Below are 23,302 nucleotides of genomic sequence, written 5' to 3'. Positions count from 1 at the left end.
CAGGTGTCCGCCACTTTGACCAGCTGCAGGACTCGTCCCTGGGTGGCGCTGAATTCCAGCAGGGTCTCAGCCTGGCGCTTCCAGAACTGTGGGGGTGCAGGCAGGGCGGGTCAGGGGCGTAAAGCACGGACATAGGGATCCCCCTGCGCTCTCCCGTTGCCTGCTCCTCAGACCCAGCAACCATCCTGGGGGCTCCTGAGCGCAGCAGCCGTTATCTCGTTGAGGCCCAGCTCCTAGCCTTCGGCCCCCTGCAAGCACAGCGTGGGGCCCTGGCCCCCCCCCACCCCCAGGCCACCTCCCGCCTGGTGGCCGAGTTCTGGCACAGGCAGGTGAAGGTCTGCCTGGCGCCAGTGCTCAGCCTCAGCAGGGACAGGAAGGTCAGCTTCATGCTGCTCAGCGGGGTGCCATCCGCATCCCCTTAGGAGAACTGCCTGTGTCTGGCAGGAGAAAGGGCCAGCGGGTTGCCAGGGGCAAGAGCCGGCAAGCCCAGGCTCTTCCTCCCGTTTGAACTTATTATTCTCTTTGAATACCTGGCGTGCTCAGGGATGACTCCTGGCGGGATCAGGGGACATATGGGGTGCTCAGGATCGAAGCACGTTCAATGTGTGCAAGGCCAGCGCGTCCCCGCTGGACATCGCAGCGGTCCTGCTGCGCCTCTTTCCCTCTAGAGATGCCTGTGCTCTCTCCCTAGCGCGTGCTTCTCTCTAAACCTTTCTTTTTAAAATATTTTTATTTTTTTATTAATTTGCCGTGAGATACAGTAACAAAAATTTCATGTTTGAACTTCCATCATATGGTCATCCAACACCCATTCCTTCACCAGTGCACATTTTCCATCACCCAAATCCCCAGTATTCCCCACCCCCCTCATTTTCCATACCTCCGCCTCTAGGAAACCCCGAGTCCCGAGTTGCCGCCCTTCTGGCTGCTGATCAAGCTGTTTATCGGCCATGATCTCATAGACTCAGAAACAAACCTCAGAACCCACTGGCTTTTGGCAGAAATGTGTCCGGACAACGCATTAGGTTTCCGGCACCGGACCACCCCAGGTGGGAATGGGTTTCGTGCCTTGGCCTGTTTCCCCTGGCGGCTAGGTTGCTGCCACCATCTTCCAGAGGCCTAGGGACAACAAGGAAGGGGCCCGCAGTGATGAGGAATGCGGAGCCTCATGGGACGGGGGCAGAACCAGTCCATTAGATTACAGTTTCCGGGAGCTATCACAATAGCACAGCAGGTAAGGCACTGGCCTTCCATGTGGCTGACCCAGGTTTCGATCCCAGCATCCCAAAGGATCCCCTGATTATCACCAGGACTAATTTGCTTGGAACAAAACTTCAAGCCATTCCTGAGCATCATCAGTTGTAGTTCCAACATGATTTAAGAAATAGATTTACCCTGAGCTTTGGGGTATGGGGGAAACTGAGGAACAAAGTTGTACCCCACATGCTCTTGCGACACCAAAGTTTCTTTCCCCACAGGTTGCTAGAAAACAGAGGAGTATCCTGGCATAGGGCAGAAGATTCGTTCAGAGCTTCTCCCCAGTATGGGTACAGCAGACGTGCGTGTGCAGGATTGCAGCCTGGCCAAAACCCTGCCCGCAGTGGTGCACAAATGGTTGTTCCTCAAAAGGCCTCCTGACGTGCCGGCAGAGGTGCTGGGGGTGACTGAAGACTCTGCCACACACCATGCAGGTGAGGGACTGGGTCGTCTGGTGAGTCTGCAGGTGGCCTCTGAAATAGGAGAGGAAGCGGTAGGCCTTCCCACACTCAGGACACTAGAAGGGACTGTGGTTCCTGTGCGCCACCAGATGAACCTGGAGGGTGTCTGGGCTGCGGAAACCTTTCTCGCAATGTGGGCACGTGTAGGGCCGCTTGCCTGTATGGATACGCATGTGCTTGTTCCTTGCGCCGCTCCCCAGGAACCCCTTCCCGCACTCTGGGCAGACATATGGCCTCTCCCCAGTGTGGGTCCATCTGTGCCTACGCAACGCTGAGCTAGTGCTGAAGTTTTTCCCACACTGCTGGCAGTCATACGGCCTCTCACCGGTGTGGGTCCGGCCGTGCTCGTGCAGGTTTGAGCTAGTTCTGAAGCTTTTCCCACATTGCTTGCAGTCATACGGCCTCTCCCCGGTGTGGGTCCGGTTGTGCGTACGCAGTTCCGAGCGAGTCCCGAAGCTTTTCCCACATTGCTCGCAATCATACAGCCTCTCCCCAGTGTGGGTCCGGCTGTGCTTACACAGTTCCGAGCGAGTCCCGAAGCTTTTCCCACACTGCTTGCAGTCATACGGCCTCTCCCCGGTGTGGGTCCGGCTGTGCCTATACAGATTCGAGCGAGTACTGAAGCTTTTCCCACACTGCTTGCAGTCATACGGCCTCTCCCCGGTGTGGGTCTGGCTGTGCCTATACAGATTCGAGCTAGTCATGAAGCTTTTCCCACACTGCTCACAGTCATAGGGCCTCTCCCCGCTGTGGGTCCGGCTGTGATTACGTAGGTGTGAGCAAGTCCTGAAGGTTTTCCCACACTGCTCACAGTCATACGGCCTCTCCCCGGTATGGGTCCGAATGTGCTTAAGCAGGTCCGAGCAAGTCCCGAAGCTTTTCCCACACTGCTTGCAGGCATACGGCCTCTCCCCGGTGTGGGTCCGAATGTGCCGAAGTAGACATGAGCGAGTCCTGAAGCTATTCCGGCACTGCTTGCAGTCATATGGCCTCTCCCCGGTGTGGGTCCGGCTGTGCTCACGCAGAACCCAGCGAGTCCTGAAGCTCTTCCCACACTTCTCGCATTCATACAGCCTCTCCCCAGTGTGGGTCCGGCTGTGCTTAAGCAGCTTCGAGTGAGTCCTGAAGCTTTTCCCACACGGTTCACAGGTGAATGGCCTGATCCCAGAGTGCACTTTACCATGTTCGCGCAGCATACAGGGATACTGGAACTTCTGTGGACACTCAGGGCATTTAAAGGGCCTCTTGAGGTCAACATGGATCTCGGCATGACCCTGCAAGTATGTGGGGTAGCAGGAGCCCTTCCCACAGAGCTCACACACATAAGGCATCTATCTCCTCATGGCGCTCCCTGATGTGACGCGTCAGCAGGTTGGTGACACTGAAAGTCTCCTCACACACTTTGCGTTCCTGGGATGTTGGGCTCCAGGTGCCAGCACCCCACAGAGGGCATTGCCTGAGGGCAACAAAGGTGGGAGAGGGGGTCGCCTCAGCGGCCGGGCAGCAGATGCCCTCCTGAACGAGGTCACGTGGAAGAGAGCTATGGGAAAGTGTTGGGGGATGCCTGGGAGAAGAACATTCTGCAGAAGAAGTAGCAGGATTTTGGGGTGCAGTGAGGCTTTGAGTTTGCCTCGAGGTTCCTCTGGCTTGTGCAGGAGCTTCGTGATCATAACCGAGACTGTTTGGCAAGAGGTATCTGCCAATGATGAGACACAATGAGTAGAAAAGCAAGATCATACCAAGGGCTGAGGCCACAGGACAGTGGGAGAGCGGGAACTGTGCTTCATGCTGCCCCAGACCCAACCCCTGCACACTATCAGGTCCCCTAGCGCCACCAGTATTGATTCCAGATCGTAGAACCAGGAGTCAGGAATACGAAATGCTCACAACATGAAATAATAAATGAATATCAACAATTAATCACCAGCCTCGATCATGTTTTATTTTCGTTTTTTGGTTTGGGGTTTATTTTTTTCCTCCTACTTGGGGCCACACTCTGCTGTGCTCAGTTTCAGGGTCTACTCCTAGCTGTGGACACAGGAATCACTCAGAGCAAGGCCTTGGAAGCCCAAAACCATGTTGGAGATTAGACCCTAAGCACTGTACTATAGCCTCAGGAATGACTCTAGGGCTTCTTGAATATTCCTCCGAATAAATGCTTGATTAATCATTCATCAAAGCCTTACACGCAGGGCCCAGTTTTAAGCCTGTAAATGATGGGGTGGCATGAGGGGAGTTGGAGAAGGAACTTCTCGCCGAGAAGGGTCCTGGGTGGAAACCACTTAAGAAGCCAGCAGAGGCTGCCAGCCTTGCCCCAGGACCCTCACCTTGCAGGACTCAGGTCAATTCGGACCCCATAGTCTGGCCAGGAGGGATTCCTGAGTGCAGAGCCAGGATCAGCCAAGCTCAACATGGGTGTAGAAAATAGAGGCGGCCCATGAGGGACAGTGTGAAGGGGACACTACTCAGTCCTGCACTAGTTTGACACACGGGTTTTACTTCGAAAGACAATGGAGACTCCCAAGATGTTTCCAGCCACCCCCCTCCCCAACAACAACACCCTCCTCCCTTCCCCCCTCGGCCACTTCACTTACTTCTGTTGTCGTTTCTGTGTGTGCTGCTGGTCACTAGCATCAGGGAACATCTGCTTCTCTCCCAAATGATTGCAGGAATCATTGCTCATGAACTCCACAGTGCTCTCTTCACTGAACAACTTATTCTCCAAGACACGCCCAAGAGCACCACTGTCTTTTCCTGGAGAGAAACCCTCTGGAACAAGCAGGAATACAATTCAGTCCCCCAGGAAGACTGTGGGGAGGGGTAGAGGAATAGGACAGCCGGGATGGCACTTGCCTTGGACACAACTGACCCGGGTCACTCCCCAGCACCCAATAGGCTGCTCCAAGCAATTCCAAGCCCCAGCCCTGAGCATCACCAGGTGTGTATATCAAAGAAAAAAGATGCTCTGCGGGAACAAAAAAGAACTGGAATAGGACTGATGCAACTGCTTTGCTTCAACAGACATGGAAGCAGCTGCCTTGAATGAGTTGGGTCAGATTCCCGCACCCCACAGTGTCCCTTGAGGATGAACAAGAGTGTCCCTGCAACTCCAGGTGTGGGGCCTGTGCCCCCAGGAAGAAGCTCCAAGGTAGCACAATGCCTGGCATGCTCCTGGCCCCGAATATAATCGTGGGCACCAGCTCCCTCACCCAGCACTATGGGGTTCAGCCCAGGGACCCCCAATCATTGGGGGGACCAACCAGCAACATTAGGATCACAGCAAGAGCCAGAGGTGCAGGCGGTGGCCCTGACACCCCGCTCTACCCGGTGTGTCCCTGAATCAGAGAAAAGGCAGTTAGGCTGAATCCGTCTGCCTGCCCAGGAATGCCCCGTGCCTGGGCTAAGGTGCCCATAGACAGGCCCCTCCTTCCCTGCAGCCCTGTTCCATGGCCCCATCGGGAATGTGGGCAGCAGACTCCGTGCCCTGAGCAGTGGGAAAGGGTCGTGCCTGAGCCTCACCCACGAAGGCCAGGTGCCTGCAGGCCTCCAGCATCACGTCTCTGTACAGGCACCTCTGGGCAGGATTCAACAGAGACCACTCGTCCCGGGTGAAGATCACAGCCACGTCTTCAAAGGTGACTGACTCCTGAAACACACAGATGCCAATCAGACAGGTCCCTCTGCATCCCGGGGGAGTGGGGGGCAGCGGGATTTAGGTGGGCGACATTAGGATCCTGGGTTTTACTTTAATCTACTTTATTTATTTATTTATTTATTTATTTATTTATTTATTTATTTATTTTTGGTATCTGGGTCACACCCAGCAATGCACAGGGATTAATCTTGGCTCATGCACTCAGGAATCACTCCTGGCATTCCTCAGGGGACCATATGGGATGCTGGGAATCGAACCCGGGTCAGCCGCATGCAAGGCAAACGCCCTTCCCACTGTGCTATTACTCCAGCCCCAACTTTAATCTCCTTTAAACAATCAGGGTCCCCACGGGGAACACCAGGATGTGTGCAGAATGCAGAGCTCAGTAGCAAGTGCTGCGAGGCACAAACCATGACAACACCCGGCCAAGACACGTATGGAAACTCTGAGGGGTCTTTCAAAAAGAGTGACAAAGGGACGGGGCTGCAGCACAAGTACAGGAAGTACAACATTTGCCTTGCACATGGAGGACGTATATTTGATCTCTGGCATCCTTAACGGTCCCTGAGCACTGCAAGGAGTGATCCTTGAATACAGAGCAAGGAGTAAGTCCTGAGCATCTCTGACTGTGACCCCAAAAGCAAAAGCGGGAGTGACAAAGAGAATCTTTGTTCAAAGAATGTGGAAACTGACAGGGCCTGGTGACTAGCCCTTCCCATTCACCCCCAAGAATTGGTGGGTGACCTAACTGCATCATGTGGGGAAACCCACTTCACATTCCCAACACCTAGACCAAGATTCCTGTTATAAAGTGATGCCTAAGAGACACTTCTGTGGTCGGAGAGATAGTACACTCTTTAGGGTGTTCACCTTGCACGCTGCTGACCCGGGTCCAATTCCCAGTATCCCATATGGTCCCCACGAGCACTGCCAGGAGGAATTCCTGAATGCAAGGCCAGGAGTAACCCCTGTGCATCACAGGTGTGACACAAAAAGCAAATAAATAAATAACAAGTTAACAAAAAAGGAAGCTTCTGCTCAACTCCTCAGACCCCAGAGACTCGCTGCTCAGACAGATAATTCTGGGCGACCTGCAGGATTCCCTAAAGGCCTCAGAGATGCTGCTGTCTGTCAATGTAGCATCAAGGGGCCTAACAAAGGCCTCCAGAAAGACTTGCTTATGGGGCAGGAGCAATGGCAGAGTGGGAAGGGCGCTGGCATTGCATGCTCCAACCACAATCTATCTCCAACATCCCATTAGGTCCCCTAGGACCGTAAGCCGAGATCCCTGAGCTCAGAGTCAGGAGTCATTCTGATGTAGGTGGGCAGGCAGAGGGGGAAGGCCCCTCCCCAGGTGATGACAGTAAATTTCCTGGGAAGTAATAGCTTCCACGTTGCAAAGGCCAACCTTGTAGAGAAACAGGAACTAAGGCTTGATAAGACCCTCACCTATCTATATCAACAGACCCAGAGAAGGCCTGAAAGACACAAAAAGCCAGGAAAGGAATTTCAAAGAAGACCAAGACCACTCCCAACTCCTTGGCAAACTTCTTAGCAATGGACTTTTACCTAGGTTGAAGCCCCACCTGGGGACAGTTTGGAAAATCTTCATAGTGGCCACCTTGTGCAAAGGGAGTTCATAGGATGCCCAAGCCCAAAACCTGCGTGCCCCCACTTGTCCAAGCACACTCAGTGCCTGAGCACATGTGTCCCCAGCATCTCCCCTCTTGAGATGTGGATTTTCATGCTTTCCTGTCTAATGCTGGGATGTGTGTAGGGGCTCTCTCTGGCTTTGGAGAGGCCCGGGTTCTGTCTTGAGCGCTGTTTCTCTCCGCTCTCTCCCACTTTCTCTCCCTCCTCCCTTTAGAATAAAATCTGTAATTTCACTGAACTGCTACTTTTGAAATTCCTCTCTACAAGATGAGACAGGAATCCCGAAATCCTAGGTCCAGGGTGGCAAAGGTGGATGGGGGAGATAGTGGCCATCTCTCTCCTCCAAACTTCACATAAGTGACTTGTGCGGCACACCGACAGCAATCTCTAAACACTTCTTTGGCTAAATTTATATAACCACAAAACACTAATGATTCGACCTTTCTGTCTACATCATGAAAGTCCCCATAAGAACACCCAAGGCAGGGCAGGAACAACTTCTGGGTAAAACCTCTGGACTTAACCTTGAGAACAGACTCTACCTACTTTCCTCAGGCTTACCCCTCTTACCTCTTTTTCCTCATCTGCCTTTGATCACACCTTAGCAGCAGAACTCAAGGGGTTCAAATTGTGGGGAGGGGTCACCACAGAGGTGAAACCCACCCATAGGCTGACTGGCATGGAAATCTCAGCCACTAACCAGTATAAAAGCTGGGAAAAGAGAGGTAGGGCAGATAGGACAGAGGGAATGCACTTACCTTGCATGAGGTCAAACCAAGTTCCATATATGCCATCCCATGTAGGCACTAGGACCCACCAGAGGTGAGCCCTGATCACAGAGCCTGGAGTCAGCCCTGAGCACCCACCGTGTGAGGCCCAAAAGACACAATTATCATCATCATTATCATCATAATCATAAAAAAGAAATAAGCCCAAACTCACCATCTTACTTCAGCAGGTCGGAAGTCAGAGCACAGTGGATCTGGGCATATGAAGAAGCTACATGGGGAAGCTTCCAGACTTGCTGCAAGAAAAATAACAAGTATGTTAGTACCATGGGGGTTCACTCCAGAGTGACTGGGTGCTTCAGAACTGATCTGCAGACAAAATTCAGATGCTTAAAAGTTCATCAATTTTGGGCTGGAGCGATAGCATAGAGGATAGGGTGTTTGCATTGCACGAATCCAACCTAGGTTCGATTTCCAGCATCCCATATAATCCCCCTGCACTGCCAGGAGTAATTCCTGACTGCAGTACCAGGAATAACACCTGTGCATCGTCAGGTGTAACCCTACAAGGAAAAACAAAAGTTCATGAGGCCTGAGCCAGAGTAGAGCGAGGAGGGCGTGGTCACCGGTTTGATTCCCACATCCTATAGGTCACCTGAGCACCACCAGGAGGAGTAATTCCTGAGTACAGAGACAGGAGTAACCTCTGAGCATTACCAAGTGTGGCCCAAGCAAAATGAAACAATCAAAAAATGTTGTTCACTCTTAAATACTCTGAAACAGGTTAATGGAATTGTCTTGCAGACAAATGGGGAGGGTTCTATTCCCATCACCCCACTGGGTTCCCATAGTCCTGCCAGAAGTGATCCCGGACTACAGAGTCAGAAAGAAGGTCTGAGCATTGCTGGTGTGACCTCCCCCCCCCCCACATACACAAATGTAGGAAAGTTCATTAAGGTGCCAGAGCAACATCACAGTGGGTAGGGCGTTTGCTTTGCGTGCGGTTGATCCAGGTTCAATCCGAAGCATTCCGTAGGTCCCCCAAGCACCGCAAGTAGTAATTTCTGAGTAATGCCTAAGCATCGCTGGGCGTGAGCCCCTAAACCCCAAAAAAGTAACTTCAGGGGCTGCAGCGATAGCACAGCGGGTTTGCCTTGCACGCGGCCGACCCGGGTTCTAATCCCAGCATCCCATATGGTCCCCTGAGCACCGCCAGGGGTAATTCCTGAGTGAAAAGCCAGGAGTAACCCCTGTGCATCGCCCAAAAAAAAAAAAAAAAGTAACTTCATTAAACTGTTCAGTTGTTGGGTTCAAAGCCTCGGCTATGACGTCACTCATCCCTCCCTTTCCCCGTTTCCCACTCCAAGACTCCACCCTCACTCACCTGGTCCCGATTGCTTCTTCCAGAACCGCCTGGTCTAATACCTAGGCCGTCTTCGCGCTTCGGCAGTTCTTCTGGATCTGGAATCTGTCTGCCTTATCGCTCCTCCCCAGGAGCTCGCGGCCCCGCGGGTCCAGCGCCGCGCTTGGCTGAGTTCAGGGAGCCAAGAGCCGGCTCAGGGCTGGGGCCTCTTCAGCAGCGGTTATTTCCCCGGCCCCGCCGCTGATTCTCTACCTCTGATTGGATGACGGCGAGAGCGCGTGAGATAGGAAGGGCCACTCAGATGCATTTTCGATTACCTGCGCCCCGCCTTTCCGCTTTCACAGGCTCAAATCCTTCCAAGTCCTTTCAGATATCAGGTAGGATAAGGCTTAAGGAGTACAATTTTTATGGTCTGGAGTTATTTCTTAATTTCAACAGACCAATATTCTTTTTCTCTGCCAAGCAATGTGCTAAAATGTAGCTGTGAAGCACAATACATACAATAGATGATAAACAGTATGTAGGATTCATCATGTATTGGTATAATTATTAACTCATCTGTATTTAAATATCGAGCCAGAGATAAACACATACACATATATGTATATACGTGTGTGTGCATTGTGTATATACATATAACTGTATCACTGTTACCCCATTGCTCATTGATTTGCTCGAGCAGGCCTCCATTGTGAGACTTGTTACTGTTGTTGGCATGTTGAATACACCATGGATATCTTGTCAGGCTCTGCTGTGTGGGTGAGATACTCTCAGTAGCTTCCTGGACTCTACGAGAGGGATGGATGAATCAAACCTGGATCCGCCGCATGCAAGGCAAAGCCCTACCTGCTTTGCTCTCGCTCCAGCCATATATACATATATGTATATACATATATGTGCATATATATGTGTATATATGTATATATGTATCTATATCTGGCTCTTGGCAATCGTGATTAGGCAGTCTGGGAATAAAGGTTTGCTGTCAGTTTGTCCATTATTGACTTAAAATAAGGCAGAAATAGACAAGAGTGATGTACTGCTAACTTGCATCATGTTTTTACAATGTGATTTTATTATTTTAACGGGAATGAATTCTAAGGTTATTGAAAATACTTACAAAGTAAAGCTTTACTCACCCTAACAAACCATAAACTGTTTTTGAATTATCTGATACTTTGTACTGTTCACGCTTCAGTTCCTCTCCATTAAAATAAAGACCGCATGTTGAATACAAAAAAAAAAAAAAAGGCTTAAGGAGTAATGCTTAAGGTCCAGGAAAACATCCAAACAGGCTCTCCTAGATGCTGCCGAAATCCCACACCACAGCCAGGGGGCCTTTCCCCCTGTTGGACACGGAGCAGGGCAGGAGCAACTCCATCGTGCCTGGTTCCTGTTTCACGTTTTGTTTTACTTAAACCTTTTTGTTTTTCCTAAAACCTTGCCTCAACCCTGCTCACATCTGCAAGAGAAGTCGAACAAATGGCCTGCAAACTCTCCTTGGCAAATAGTTTATAACCGCTATTCACTGTCTATAGAAGCCACCCAGACACAAGCAGCTGGGTAGCTGCCAGAATGTTCAGAAAACGTGTCTAGTTCACCCATCTGTAACTCCTTGTTTGTAGTATTTGAAAGTAGGCTTTCTTCTGAATTATGAATTTGCATTTTCATTTATGTTTTTGAAAAAAATTCATCAGTGCAGGCTATGATATAAGCACTGACTAAAATATGGGATTTTCCTTTGTTCAGGGTCTTACTCGGGCCTGCGTGCCTAAATCTTGACCTCAGCTAGCCGACTTAATAAACTCCACTTCTGTGTTAAATTACTCACTGAACTCTTTGTGTGGGTTCCCAGTGTTAGGGCACGGTTCTGGATCTCCAACCACCGACAAGTACCACACAGGAATGCAATCAGCAAGCGGGTGTGAGGAATTGGCCCAGAACAGACCGTAGGAATTAGTTTAGCTTTCTCAATGTGAAGGATTGGCACAGGACAGACCACAGGACTCTTTTTATAGGAGCCCGCCTAGAAGAATAGCTTGTTTTTCTGCCCCTGAGCAAGGAATTTGGATACAGGTGCCCCGGGTCGCAAGAAGGGTGGTTGTCAGACCAGATAACCAGATGCCTCTCACCAGACCATGTCACTAGACCCAGGACTTGCCCCAGAGCCAGGACATACCTGAATACTGGCTCGAATGCTGATCTCTAAAACCATAGGCTAAGGAGTGATGTCTTTTTAAATGGATTGGTTAAGAAGGTATGTATTATTACAAATCTATTGGCTATGAAAGGTGCGGGCTCTGTTGTAACGGTTGGTGAAGGCCTATATAAGATCTCTTTTGGAGAAGCTCGGGGTCTTGCCTCGCACACAGGACCTGCATGTCGCCGTGTGCGTATGCACAATCCTGGCTAACCAGTATAATAAACTACCTGGTTGATAATTGGATTCCTGTGTGGTCCTTGTCTGTGGTCTGAGATCCAGAACCGTGCCCTAACAGTGAAGAATCAGTTTCCTCACACATTGTTCTGGGATGGGAGCTGGGTCAAGTGGGAACCTAAGACACTTCTCAGAATTCTCTGGGGGAGAGGGGGTCACACTAGGCAGTGCTCAGGGTTTACTCCTAGCTCTGCTCTCAGGAATCACTCTAAGACCAAGGGACTAGATGGGATTCCTCGTATCGAACCCAGGTTCACAAGCACCCCCTCTTCCCCAACTCACTATTACTCCAGCCCTGAATTTTAAATAACTGGGACCAAAGGGTTGCTTGCAGAGAAATCCGTAGCAACTCCTCTTCACCATAAACTGTTGCATGAAGGTTCGTGCAGTCGCAGGTGCTGATGACAAGGGATGCTGAGACAAGGAATTCGGAAGAAATGTATGTCATGTTGGGTCCAGGTTCTCTCTGACTCTGTGACCAAGGTAGAGAGCTCAGTAATCTCCTTTTATTGATCATGGTACCTCTAAATGGCACGATACAGTGATGTCATCAATGGCATCAAGAGAAGTTACAGAAGGAACACTGAGGTAGCAAAACATGTATTATTTCCTTGCATCTGCAGGCCAGTAATATTGGCCTCTGGAAAGAAGATACAAAACCAAAACCTCAAAACCTTTCTTGGGGTCTTTCTGCCGCTCCTTTCTGCCGCCCCGCGAGATCAACCCCGGAGGCAACTGAACTACTTTGGACACGAGCAGCACCCCCAAAATGCCTCCAAACTGTGTGCTCGGAGCTGCTGGCCCAGGCGCCGCCAGCGGGGTATGGTCTTTTCTCTCTCAACTCTTTCTTTTTGAACGCAGCGAGGCAACAGCCGGTTTTTAGACTATGCAGGAAGCCCGGGAAAGCCGATGGGGCGGGACTTCCGGAACCGCCCTGCGCTGGTATTTAAGTACAGAACCATGTGGGTACTCTCCTTTCTGCCACTCCTTTCTGCCGCCCCGCGAGATCGACCCCGGAGGCAACTGAACTACTTTGGACACGAGCAGCACCCCCAAAATGCCTCCAAACTGTGTGCTCGGAGCTGCTGGCTCAGGCGCTGCCAGCGAGTGATGTAATTACCAAAAGAATTTTCTCTGGACTTCATATAGAAATTCAAAACCGCGGCGATAGCAGCCGCGCGACCTAATATCTCTTGATTGTCAGCAACGTGTAAATGTTCCTTTTTAGCAGGGCCTACCGTGGGTGGAAACTCCAAACAATAGTACTGAGTTTTTTGTTGAAGGGTAAAAGATTGTAGCAATAGAATTTTAGGCAGAATTTTCCCTGGACTTTATATAGAAACCCAAAACCGCGCGGCCAGTGCCGCGGCCACGCGACCTAATGTCATCTAATCATCAGCAATATGAAATGGGTCCTTTGTAACGGGTTGGACTTTGGGGGAACCATAATAGGGTTAAAGTTTGTCGTGATGTGTAATTTCTGGCTGTACTTTCCCTGGACTTTATACAGAAATTCAAAGCCGCGTGGCCGCTGCCATGGCTGCGCAACCTAATGTCATTTAATCATCAGCAGTAAGAAATGGTTCCTTTCTAATGGGTTGGACTTTGGGGGGACCATAATAGGGTTAAAGTTTGTAGTTACGTGTAATTTCTGGCTGTACTTTCCCTGGACTTTATACAGAAATTCAAAGCCACAAGGCCGCTGCCATGGCCACACGACCTAATGTCATTTAATCATCACCAATATGAAATGGTTCCCTTTTAACGGGTCGAACTTTGGTGGGAAATCCTAACAAGAATAGTAAGTCTTTTGCTGAAATATTGAAGGCAATCAAAGTGGTAGCCATCTCTATAGACTGAACTAAGCCATATCCCCACGCCGGCTGAGAAGAAATATCCTTCTTTCTCGGGAAGAAACACGGCGTGGTGTTAACCATAGTATGCTGTCCATTAAGCTGACACGGACCTGGAGGCGTGGGAATGGGATACAAGGGAATAAATTATTATGTACTTGGAACAGTGGGACGCTGGTGGAATCTCGAGCCAGGGCCGATACCAGTGTATTACTTTTGGTTCCAGAAACTGCTTGCAGACATTCTACCAGACTATCAACTAAGCCAGAGCCCCACGCTGGCTGATGACCGGAAATAACCATCTTTTTTGGTTTTTTTCCTTTCGTCAGGCAGCGTGGTGATTACTAAACAGGCATGAACTCGGTGGCACGGGACGAGGGGGGAAAAAATAGAAAAGCTATGTAACAAACAGCGGGACTTAATATCTCTACATTCTCAGCAATGGAGAGCTATCAAATGCTTCCTTGACAGTAGGACTGTCTTTTCCTTTTTGGGGGGAAACCCTAGCAACAATAGTGAGTTATGTGTTGAAACATGGAATGTAACCAAGATAAAGCGTAAACGAAGTGAAACTTATCACTTACAAGGGCGGGGATTGGGGGGGCGGGAGGGGGCGGGAGGTATAATGGGGTGGTTGGTGATGGAATATGGGCACTGGTGAAGGGAAGGGTGTTTGAGTATTGTATAACTGACATAATCCTGAGACCTATTTAACCCTCCACAAGGTGATTCAATAAAATTTAAATTAAAAAAAAAAAAACCTTTCTTGGGGGATAATTACTTGGATTTACATCCCAAATACAAGGCTGGGCAGGCACCTGAAATCTACATCTCAAACCCTAGTCTTGGCCAGAGCCAGCAGTCTACATGTCAAGGATTAGGCCTAGGTGATCAGGTCAAAGGTGAGACAGGAGATCTGCATGTCAACGACCAGCCAGACTTCTCTGAGAAAAGGAAAACTGCCCCTTTCAATATACTGAGATTATTTTCTGAAGACAGCTTGAAGGGGGAAAAATGTTTTTTTTTTTTTTGGTTCACACCCGTTGATGCACAGGGGTTCTTCCTGGCTCTGCACTCAGGAATTACTCCTGGCGGTGCTCAGGGGATCATATGGGATGCCGGGTATCCAACCTGGTCGGCTGCGAGCAAGGCAAACTATGTAAAGGACTCAAGGAGAAGAGAAAAACAGTATTTCCAAGCCAACAGAACACAAAGAAAGAAGTACAAATAAACACAGAGGAATGGGAGCACTGTCATGGGAGTAACCCAATAAACTTTAACTACCTGAGGCTATGTTATCCTACACTCACAGGTCCTTTGTCACTTTTTTTTTTTTTTTTTGCTTTTTCGGTCACACACAGCAATGTACAGGAGTTACTTCTGGCTCTGCACTCAGGGGGTACTCAGAGGACCATATGGGAAGCTGGGAATCAAACCTCGGTCAGCTTGTGTGCAAGGCAAATGCCCACCCATCTGTGGTATTGCTCCAGCCCTACCTTTGTCTCTCTTTTTGGGGCAGAAGGCCTGTTCCCAGTTGTCCACAGGTGTCTGGGTGGGGCGTAGTCTGGGAGGTAGGGATATGGCTCCCAGCACTTGCCACTGTAATATTCCCAGGGAACGGGGCGGGGGGAGGGTGTTGAGCTATATTCCAAGGCACTACTTTTGCCCCCCTGAGTGCCTCTGTCGCCTGTGGATGTAAGGGGGCCTGCCTATTGGCATCTCTGTGTGTTTCAGGAGTCGGTATCCTTTGAGGACCTGGCTGTGAACTTCAACCGGGCCGAGTGGGCTTTGCTGTACCCTGCCAGAGGCGCCTGTACAGAGACGTGATGCTGGAGGCCTGCAGGCACCTGGCCTTCATGGGTGAGGCTCAGGCGTGACCTCTCCCTGGGGCTGAGGACACGGAGCCTGCTACCCACTTTCCCAAGGGGGCCACAAAATGGGGCTGCCAGTTAGGAGGGGCCTGTCAGGGCACCCTCGCCCAGGCACGGGGCTTACCCGGGCAGGCAGACAGGTCCATGATTAAATGCCTTTTCCCTGATTCGGGGCCATACCTGGGCAAAGCTGGGTGTGAGGGCCACTGCCAGCTCCTCTAGCTCTAGCTGTGACCCTAACAGTTCTGGTTGTTCCCCCCAGTGTTCGAGGCCCCAGGCTGCACCCAGCAGTGCTGGGTGAGGGAGGTGGTACCCAGAATTTTATTCTGCACCACAAGCATGACAGGCACTGTGCTACCTTGGAGCTTCTTCATGGGGGCACAGGGTCCACACAGTCATTGAGTGCTGGGGTTTCTTTGTTTTTTTTGGAGGGGGGGTTTTCACACCCACTATTTTCAGGGCTAACTCCTGGCTTGAGCAAAGGGATCACTCGAGGTGGGATGGGGGGGCTTTATGGGATACCAGGGATTAAATTGGGATCAGCCACGTGCAGGACAGGTTCCCTAACCACTATACTATCATCCCTGCTCCCTAGGGTTTCTGAAAATAACTTTGAGGGTTTTTTTATCTGGGGTTTTGGGGAACCCATACCTGGATATGCTCAGGGATCACTCCTGACAGTGGTCAAGGAACCCCATGGGTGCCGGGGATCTAGCTTAGAATGGCTGCCTGCCAGGACAGTGCTCCTCGGCTGCCCTTTCTCCCCAGCCCCCGCTCTCTCCGGATGTCTGTTGTGCCTAGTGAGGGGTGACCCTGGGTTGTCAAAATGCCTCATCTCACACCTGGGTCCTGATGCTGCTGTTTCTGTTTCTTGTGGGGAGTGGTTGCAGGAGGTCAGACCTTCCACCACTTTCTAATCTGCATCCATTGAGTCAAAGCCAGAGGAACTCAGTCTAACAAACTTGTTTGTTTAGTTTTAGGTTACACCCAGCAGTGCTCAGTTGTTATTCCTAGCTTTTGGCTCAGGACTTGAAAGGCCGCCTTGGCATGCTGTAGGATCTCATCAGTCTCTGGGAGAGCCTGTTTGGATGTTTTCCTGAGCCTTCTGCTACCTGAGGTCAGAAAGGACTTGGAAGGATGTGAGCCAGTGGGAGCAGAAGGGTGGAGCGCCAGGTCATCTAGGTCCATCTGACTGGCCCTTTTCTTCTCATCTGCTCTCACCGTCATCCAATCAGAGGTAGAGAATGGGCAACAGGGGACGGGGAGATAGCAGCAGGCAGAAGAAGGCCCCAGGCCTGAACCTGCTCCTGGCTCCCAGGGCTCTGCCTAGCCTGGCTCCTGGACCCCCAGGGCCGTCAGCTCCTATGCAAAGGCTCTAAACTAGACAGATTCCAGATTAGGAAGCAGTGCGCGGAGCTCGAAGATGGCCTAGGAATTAGACCAGGTGACCAAGAAAAAGTAATCGGGACCTGGTGAGGGTGGAGTTATGGAGCTATGGAGTGCACCATCTTGTGGCATTTCAGCGTAACTACCGCGGCTCGATTTTCCCATGCTTAAGCCTTCCAGCCCTTTTCATTGCTTCCATGGTAAGTACAGGGTCATTAAGGATCAAGCAAGTCGCTTGGGTCTCTGCAGCCTGAGTAGGGCTTTTAGGGCTCTTACCTTGAATCCATAGGACCCGGGTCCATTCGTAGGTTCCCCATAGGGTTCTCCAGTCTTGCTGGTGTGATTCCTGAGTGCAGAGTCACTAGAACCCCTGAGCTTTGCTGGGTTTGTGGCCCCCAAACCATGAACAGACCAAATAAAACCAAAGCAGCCTCAGTACCGTGATGGCAGACCTCTCACCCCAACTTGGGGGGTTCTGAGCAGTATTTAGCTATATTCATGTTCCCTCCTCCTTGTAGAAAAGTTTTGGGGCACCCTCAGAAGATGGGGTGATGGCATCTCTAACAGGAAACTTCTGCAAAGGGCTGGGTCACAGAGCAGAGTGGGGTCGGAACTTTTCATGCTCATTGCGAAGAGAACAGCCATGACAATAACACCCAGTATAGCCTTATTTTGTTCATGGCTGACTAGGTTCCATCCCAAGTACTCATAAGGGTCTCCAGAACCCCGCAGGCTCACACCAACCCCCCAAATGGTGTATTTAGAATTTCCAGGTATGGAGATTGCCTGGTCTTGGGCTCATTATGACTGTTTTAACCAAAGTTCTTTTCAACCCGCTCCTGATTTCTCTTATGGTAGTTTCACCCCAAACCTTTAGAGATGCCGGAGTTTAGTCTGGCCTCTGCCAGAAAACAGAGGACTTGGTTCCTGTACCGGTCATCCCCACACCTTCGAAGTTTTCCATGGAGGATGGTGGTGGAAGCAAGACTCAGCTCAGCATCTCCAAGTTTGGCGTGAAGGAATCCACCATGGTAGCCTTTGGTTTGAGTATCGGGAACCACACCCGGCGATATTCAAGGGTGACCCCTGACCCCGCACTAAGGAATCACTCCTGATGGTGCTTGGGGGAGCGTATGGGCTACAGGGATAGAACCCGGGTCACCCCATACAAGGCAAGCCCCTTTCCGGATCAGTATTTGATTCATGGCCCTAGGCTGTGTGCTTAATCCTTAATGACCACATACTGAACATTGAAGCAAAACCAAGAGTGGAAAATTCTTAGAGAAATGAGCCTGGGGACGGACCGAAACTCCCACACCCTCAGCTTGTGGCGTTTCACCAGAACTACCAGAGCCCGAATTTTTCCAAGCTCAAGATTTCCTTAAGAGGGGCCGGAGCGATAGCACAGCGGGTAGGGCGTTTGCCTTGCACGCGGCCGACCCGGGTTCGATCCCCGGCATCCCATATGGTCCCCCAAGCACTGCCAGGAGTAATTCCTGAGTGCAAAGCCAGGAGTAACCCCTGAGCATCGCTGGGTGTGACCCAAAAAAAGCAAAAAAAAAAAAAAAAAAAAAAAAGATTTCCTTAAGAAAGCCCTTTTTGGGAGCTTGAGCAATAGTACAGCGGGTAGGGTGTGTGCCTTGCATGCGGCCAACCCGGGTTCGATCCCCAGTATCCCATATGGGCCTCTGAGCACCGCCAGTGTTGATTCTTGAGTGATTCCTGATTCAGGAGTAACCCCTGTGCATTGCCAGATGTGACCCAAAAAGAAAAAAAAAAAGCCCTTGAGACTATGCATTGGGAGCAGAGCAATTAGGGCTCTTGCCTGCAATCACAGGACCCTGGTTCTCTCTTTGGCTCTCCATACGGTCCCACCATCGTGCCAGAGTAATTCCTGAGTCAGAGCCAAGAGAACCCCTGAGTGTTGATGGATTTGTGTACCCCCAAACTATAAACAAAGCAAATAAAAGCAAAACAATGTGAGAGCCTTGATGGCAGATTCCCTCACCCCAATTTGGGGTGTTCTGAGCTGTATCTCGCTGTATCCATGTCCCCTCTTCTTTGTAGAAGAGGGTTGGGTCACCCTCAGAACGTGAGGAGACATGCATGTGGGGTTGAATTTAACAGGAAATCTTTCCAAAGGGCTGGGTCAGACAGAGCAAAGTGGGTTCAGAACTCTTCTTGTTCAAAGCAAAGAGAACAACAAGAAAATAATCTAGCCCTGATTGTGGCCGATCAGGTTCAATCCCAGATACTCAAAGGCTCACTGAACCCTGCGGGTCCACATCCTCCTCCCCCACTAAAAAAAATCCTCAGTGCCAGAGCTCTAGTAGAGTGAGTAGGGCGTTTGCTTTGCATGCAGCCGACCCATGTTCAATCCCCGCCATCCCATAGGTTCCCAAGCACTGCCAGGAGTCATTCCTGAGTGTAGATCCTGGAGTAATCCCTGAGCATCATTATCCTCGGCAGGCAGAAATAATGTTTTTAGAATTTCCATGGAAGGAGATTGCCCAGTCTTAGGCTCATTATTAATGTGTTAATTAAAATTCTTCTTAACCCACCCCCAGTCCCTCTGACAACTGTGACCATCACCCCAGACATCTGGAGATGCTGGAGGTGAATCTGGCCTCTGAAACCCTCCTCCACGGAGAACAAAGGGCTTGGGATTTCTCATATGTCTAGGAACCCCAAAACTCCCAGGAAGGAGATGGCATTCTCAAAATGTGGGGTGCTGGGGTGTGGGGATGAGGGGTTGGAGACCTTGTGAACCGGTTGGTTTGAAGGGATGGTCCTGCGGCAGGGCACAGCCTCTCCTGTGTCACCCTGTTCACTCTCTGGCAGCTGGCTCTTCTGCTTCTGGATCTCCTTGTTGACCACTAGATTCCTTCCTGTTCGACAGAGACTGCTCGTTGACATTTGAGGGAGATGGACAGATGGGGCGGTCCCCGAGTGAAGGACCAAAGTCGGACCCCAGAAGGAACTGGGTCCCCTGGTGGAGCTGTGTGCCCCTAACTGCCTCAGATCAACTCTGGACGCTGCCGCACCCCTGCCTCCGACCCCCCCCCCACCTGAATCACCTGGCCACATCAGGAGGTGTGCACCGGGTGGGGTGAAGTGGGGGTTCAGGGGTAACCCCGTATCCCAGTGGTGATGCCTTCATTCCTAAGGGATCTGTGTTCCAGAGGAAGCCGCCTCTGGTGGATTCAACTCGGTTATACCCGCCAAGGGCTGGAAGGGATGAGAGACTCCAGCAACTTCCGGCCCTGCCCGAGCCCTGCTGGGCCTCACATCAAAGAATAAACTGGTGAACTGTGTCCGGTGTCCATGCTGCCAGGGGCTCACCCCACTCAAACTCAGCATGGAGGGACACCCACTGAGTAGTGCTCCAGAGCCAGCTGCCTGAGAATGAACAGGGGGACACAGGAAATTCTAAATATGTCACTTCTCCCTAGGATGTTTTTTTCTTTTTGGTCACATCTAGTGATGGTCAAGGGTTACTCCAGGGTCTGCACTCAGGAAGGACTCCTGGCAGTGCTTGGGGGACCCTATGGGATGGCATGGGTTGAACTTGGGTCAGCTGCGTGCAAGGCAAACGCCCTACCCACTGACACCGAGGATTGTTTTGGGGGACTTTCCTGTGGGCCCACAGGGTTCTGGGGAGCATTGAGTACCTGGGATTAAACCTGGTCAGCCACAACCAGGGCAAGATTCTTTTGTTGTTCTCTTAGCTTTGAACAAGAAGAGTTCTGAACCCGCTTTGCTCTGTCTGACTCAGCCCTTTGGAAAAGATACCTGTTATAGTCAACCCTACACACCACCACCTCATGTTCTGAGGGTGCCCCAACGCTCCTCTACAAGGAAGAGGAGGCATGAATATAGCAAGATACAGCTCAGAACACCCCAAGTTGGTGAGCATTGCTGGGTGTGCCCCGGAGAGAATAAATAAACAATTTTGTTTCAAGACTGAATACCCTGAACAAACATGATGACCTATTAGTACATGTATTGCAAACCATAATGCAGAAAAGAAAAGGAGACAGAGATCAAAAAGGAAAGTGCCTGGGGCTGGAGTGATAGTACAGCGGGTGGGGCGTTTGCCTTGCACGTGGCCGACCAGGGTTTGAAACCCAGCATCCCATATGGTCCCCTGAGCACCGCCAGGAGTAATTCCTGAGTGCATGAGCCAGGAGTAACCCCTGTGCATCGCTGGGTGTGACCCCCCCCAAAAAAAAAAGGAAAGTGCCTGTCATGGAGGGAGGCTGGGGGTGGGGTACTGGGGGATGGTGGGATGGAAACGGGACATTTGTGGTGGGCAATGTACACTGGTGGAGGGATGGGTGTTGGATCACTGTATGACTGAAAACCAATATGAACAAATTGTAATTGTCTTGCTCATGGATATTCAATTAAATTTCTTTTAAGTAATGTGGAGTTCATGCCTGCTTCATTCACCTTAATCAGTGACTGAATAAATAACAGTGTTCCTACAGAAAAAATTATTTAGGAGCCAGAGTGATAGTATACTGGCTGGAGTTCTTGTCTTGCCAGCAGCTGAGTGAGGTTTGATCCCTAAACTCCCATATGGTCCTCCAAGCACTGCCAGGAGTGATTCCTGATCACAGAGGAGAGAGTAAGCCCAGAGCACTGCCAGAGTGGCCCCAAAACAGAAACAAGAATAGTTCAGTTAAAAATTATTGAACTATGGGACTGGAGTGATAGTAAAGTGGATAGGGCGTTTACCTTACAGGTTGCTGACCTGGGTTCGATTCCCAGCATCCCCTATGGTCCCCTGACACCACTAGGAGTAATTTTTTTTAAAATTTATTTTATTGAATCACCATGTGGTAAGTTACAAAGTTCTTAGGTATATGTTTCAGTTATACAATGCTAAAACACCTGTCCTTTCACCAGTGCCCATATTCTACCACCAAAAACCCCAGTATACCTCCAACTCTCCAACCCCCCCCCGCCTGCATAACTGATAAATTTCACTTCAGTTTCTCTTTACCTTGATTGCATTCCATATTTCAACCACAAAACTCACTATGGTTGGAGTTTGAACACAGAACTCACTATTCTTTTTGGAGTTTATCCCCCAAAATACGGCCCGACTGACAAGGAAGCATTTGATAATTAGTTTTCCACTGATGAGAATGAAGAGATATAAAATCGTGGGTCGAGGTAGCGGCCATGCGGCTTAGGATTTCTGTATTTTAGTAATTAAGTCGTCCAGGCAGATTTATGTTGGAGATTGCATCATTTCCCTTCCTGGGCAGCATGGAGCAAAAGCTTAGTTCACAGTCTGGAGACATGGCTGCAAGCACGTGCTGGGACCAGAAGTAATCTAGCTGGCTCTGGATCTTGGACATTCAGCAGCAAAGTGGCCGTGCAAAAGCATGGCCACTGAGGTCGAATCTCGGTTGAGCTCAAGCTGGTATCGGCCCCGGCCCGAGACTGCAGGAGTAATTTCTGAGTGCAGAGCCAGGAGTAACCCCTGTGCAATGCAGGATGTGATCCAAAAAGAAAAAAATCACAAATTTTCTCTCAGGAGCTAGAACAATGGTACAGTGAGTATGACATTTGCCTTGCATGTGGCTGATGCAGGTATTATCCTCAGCATCCCATAGGGTCCCTGAGCACCACCAGGATTGATCCCTGAATGCACAGAAAAGAGTAAGTCCTGAGCACCACCAGGTGGGGCCCTCCCTAAATATTGCTCCCATCCCATTGAAAATTAAAGTAAAATTTAATTGTACAATACATACATTTGGAGGTGGGAGACTTTGAATAAGACAAATTCCTATTTATATATAACCTAGGGGATTCCCACAATTTCCATGCCAAACAGCCAATGTTTTTTTCAAAAAAATAGCAACTGTAGAATTTCAACTTACGTTAGTCATGTTCTATTTGGAGAAAACTAGTTGTTACGTTTTCAATTTCCACTCTTCCTGGTAGTTACCTACACATGGAAACAGAGAATTATACCAGAATTTCACAATTCTTTCCTCTGGGACTATCAAGGGAGGCAGAATTGCAGCCCCACATGTTCAGCTGCTCCTGTCCATGTACCTGGTCACTGTCAAATGGAACCTGCTCATCATCCTGGCCATCAGTCTGGACCCCCACTTCCACATGCCCACATACTTCTTTTTCTCCAACCTGTCCTTGGTGAACATCTGCTTCATCTCCACCACCGTCCCCAGATGCTACAGAACATCCAGGCGAAAAGCCAAGCCATCTCCTACAAGGGCAGCATCCACCCATGCATTTTCTCATCATCTTTGCCATACTGGACAACATCTTGCTGACCGTGGTGGCCTATGACCACTTTGTGGCCATCTATCACACTCTGCACTACACGGTCATCATGAACCCCAGATCTGTAGGATACTGGGACATGAGCGCCCGAACTCCATACTGCAAAGTTTCATGGTGCCGCGACTGTCCTTCTGCATGATCCTGGAAATCCCCCATTTTTTCTGTGAAATTAATCAAGGGCTTGACAGGCTTGTTCCGACTGTCTGCTGAATGACATCGTGCTGTACACCGCCATTGGGTGCCGGATGGCGGACCGCTCACGGGCATCCTTTACTCCCACACAAAGATTGTTTCCTCCCTCAGGGGCATGGCTACGT

At 50.2% G+C, this 23,302-nt stretch overlaps 1 protein-coding gene across 1 annotated transcript; it reads right to left on the bottom strand.

Annotated features, from left to right (window-relative positions):
• Positions 1–1,774: 1,774 nt before the first annotated feature.
• LOC129401815 (zinc finger protein OZF-like) lies at positions 1,775–3,049 on the bottom strand. Its single transcript, XM_055124686.1, has one exon. The coding sequence runs from the start codon at positions 3,047–3,049 to the stop codon at positions 1,775–1,777; it is 1,275 nt and encodes a 424-aa protein (XP_054980661.1).
• Positions 3,050–23,302: the final 20,253 nt, after the last annotated feature.

Source organism: Sorex araneus, chromosome 2 (assembly GCF_027595985.1).
Source record: "Sorex araneus isolate mSorAra2 chromosome 2, mSorAra2.pri, whole genome shotgun sequence".
In the NCBI taxonomy this organism is placed as follows: domain Eukaryota; kingdom Metazoa; phylum Chordata; class Mammalia; order Eulipotyphla; family Soricidae; genus Sorex; species Sorex araneus.
This window is presented reverse-complemented; position numbering and strand designations above follow the sequence as displayed.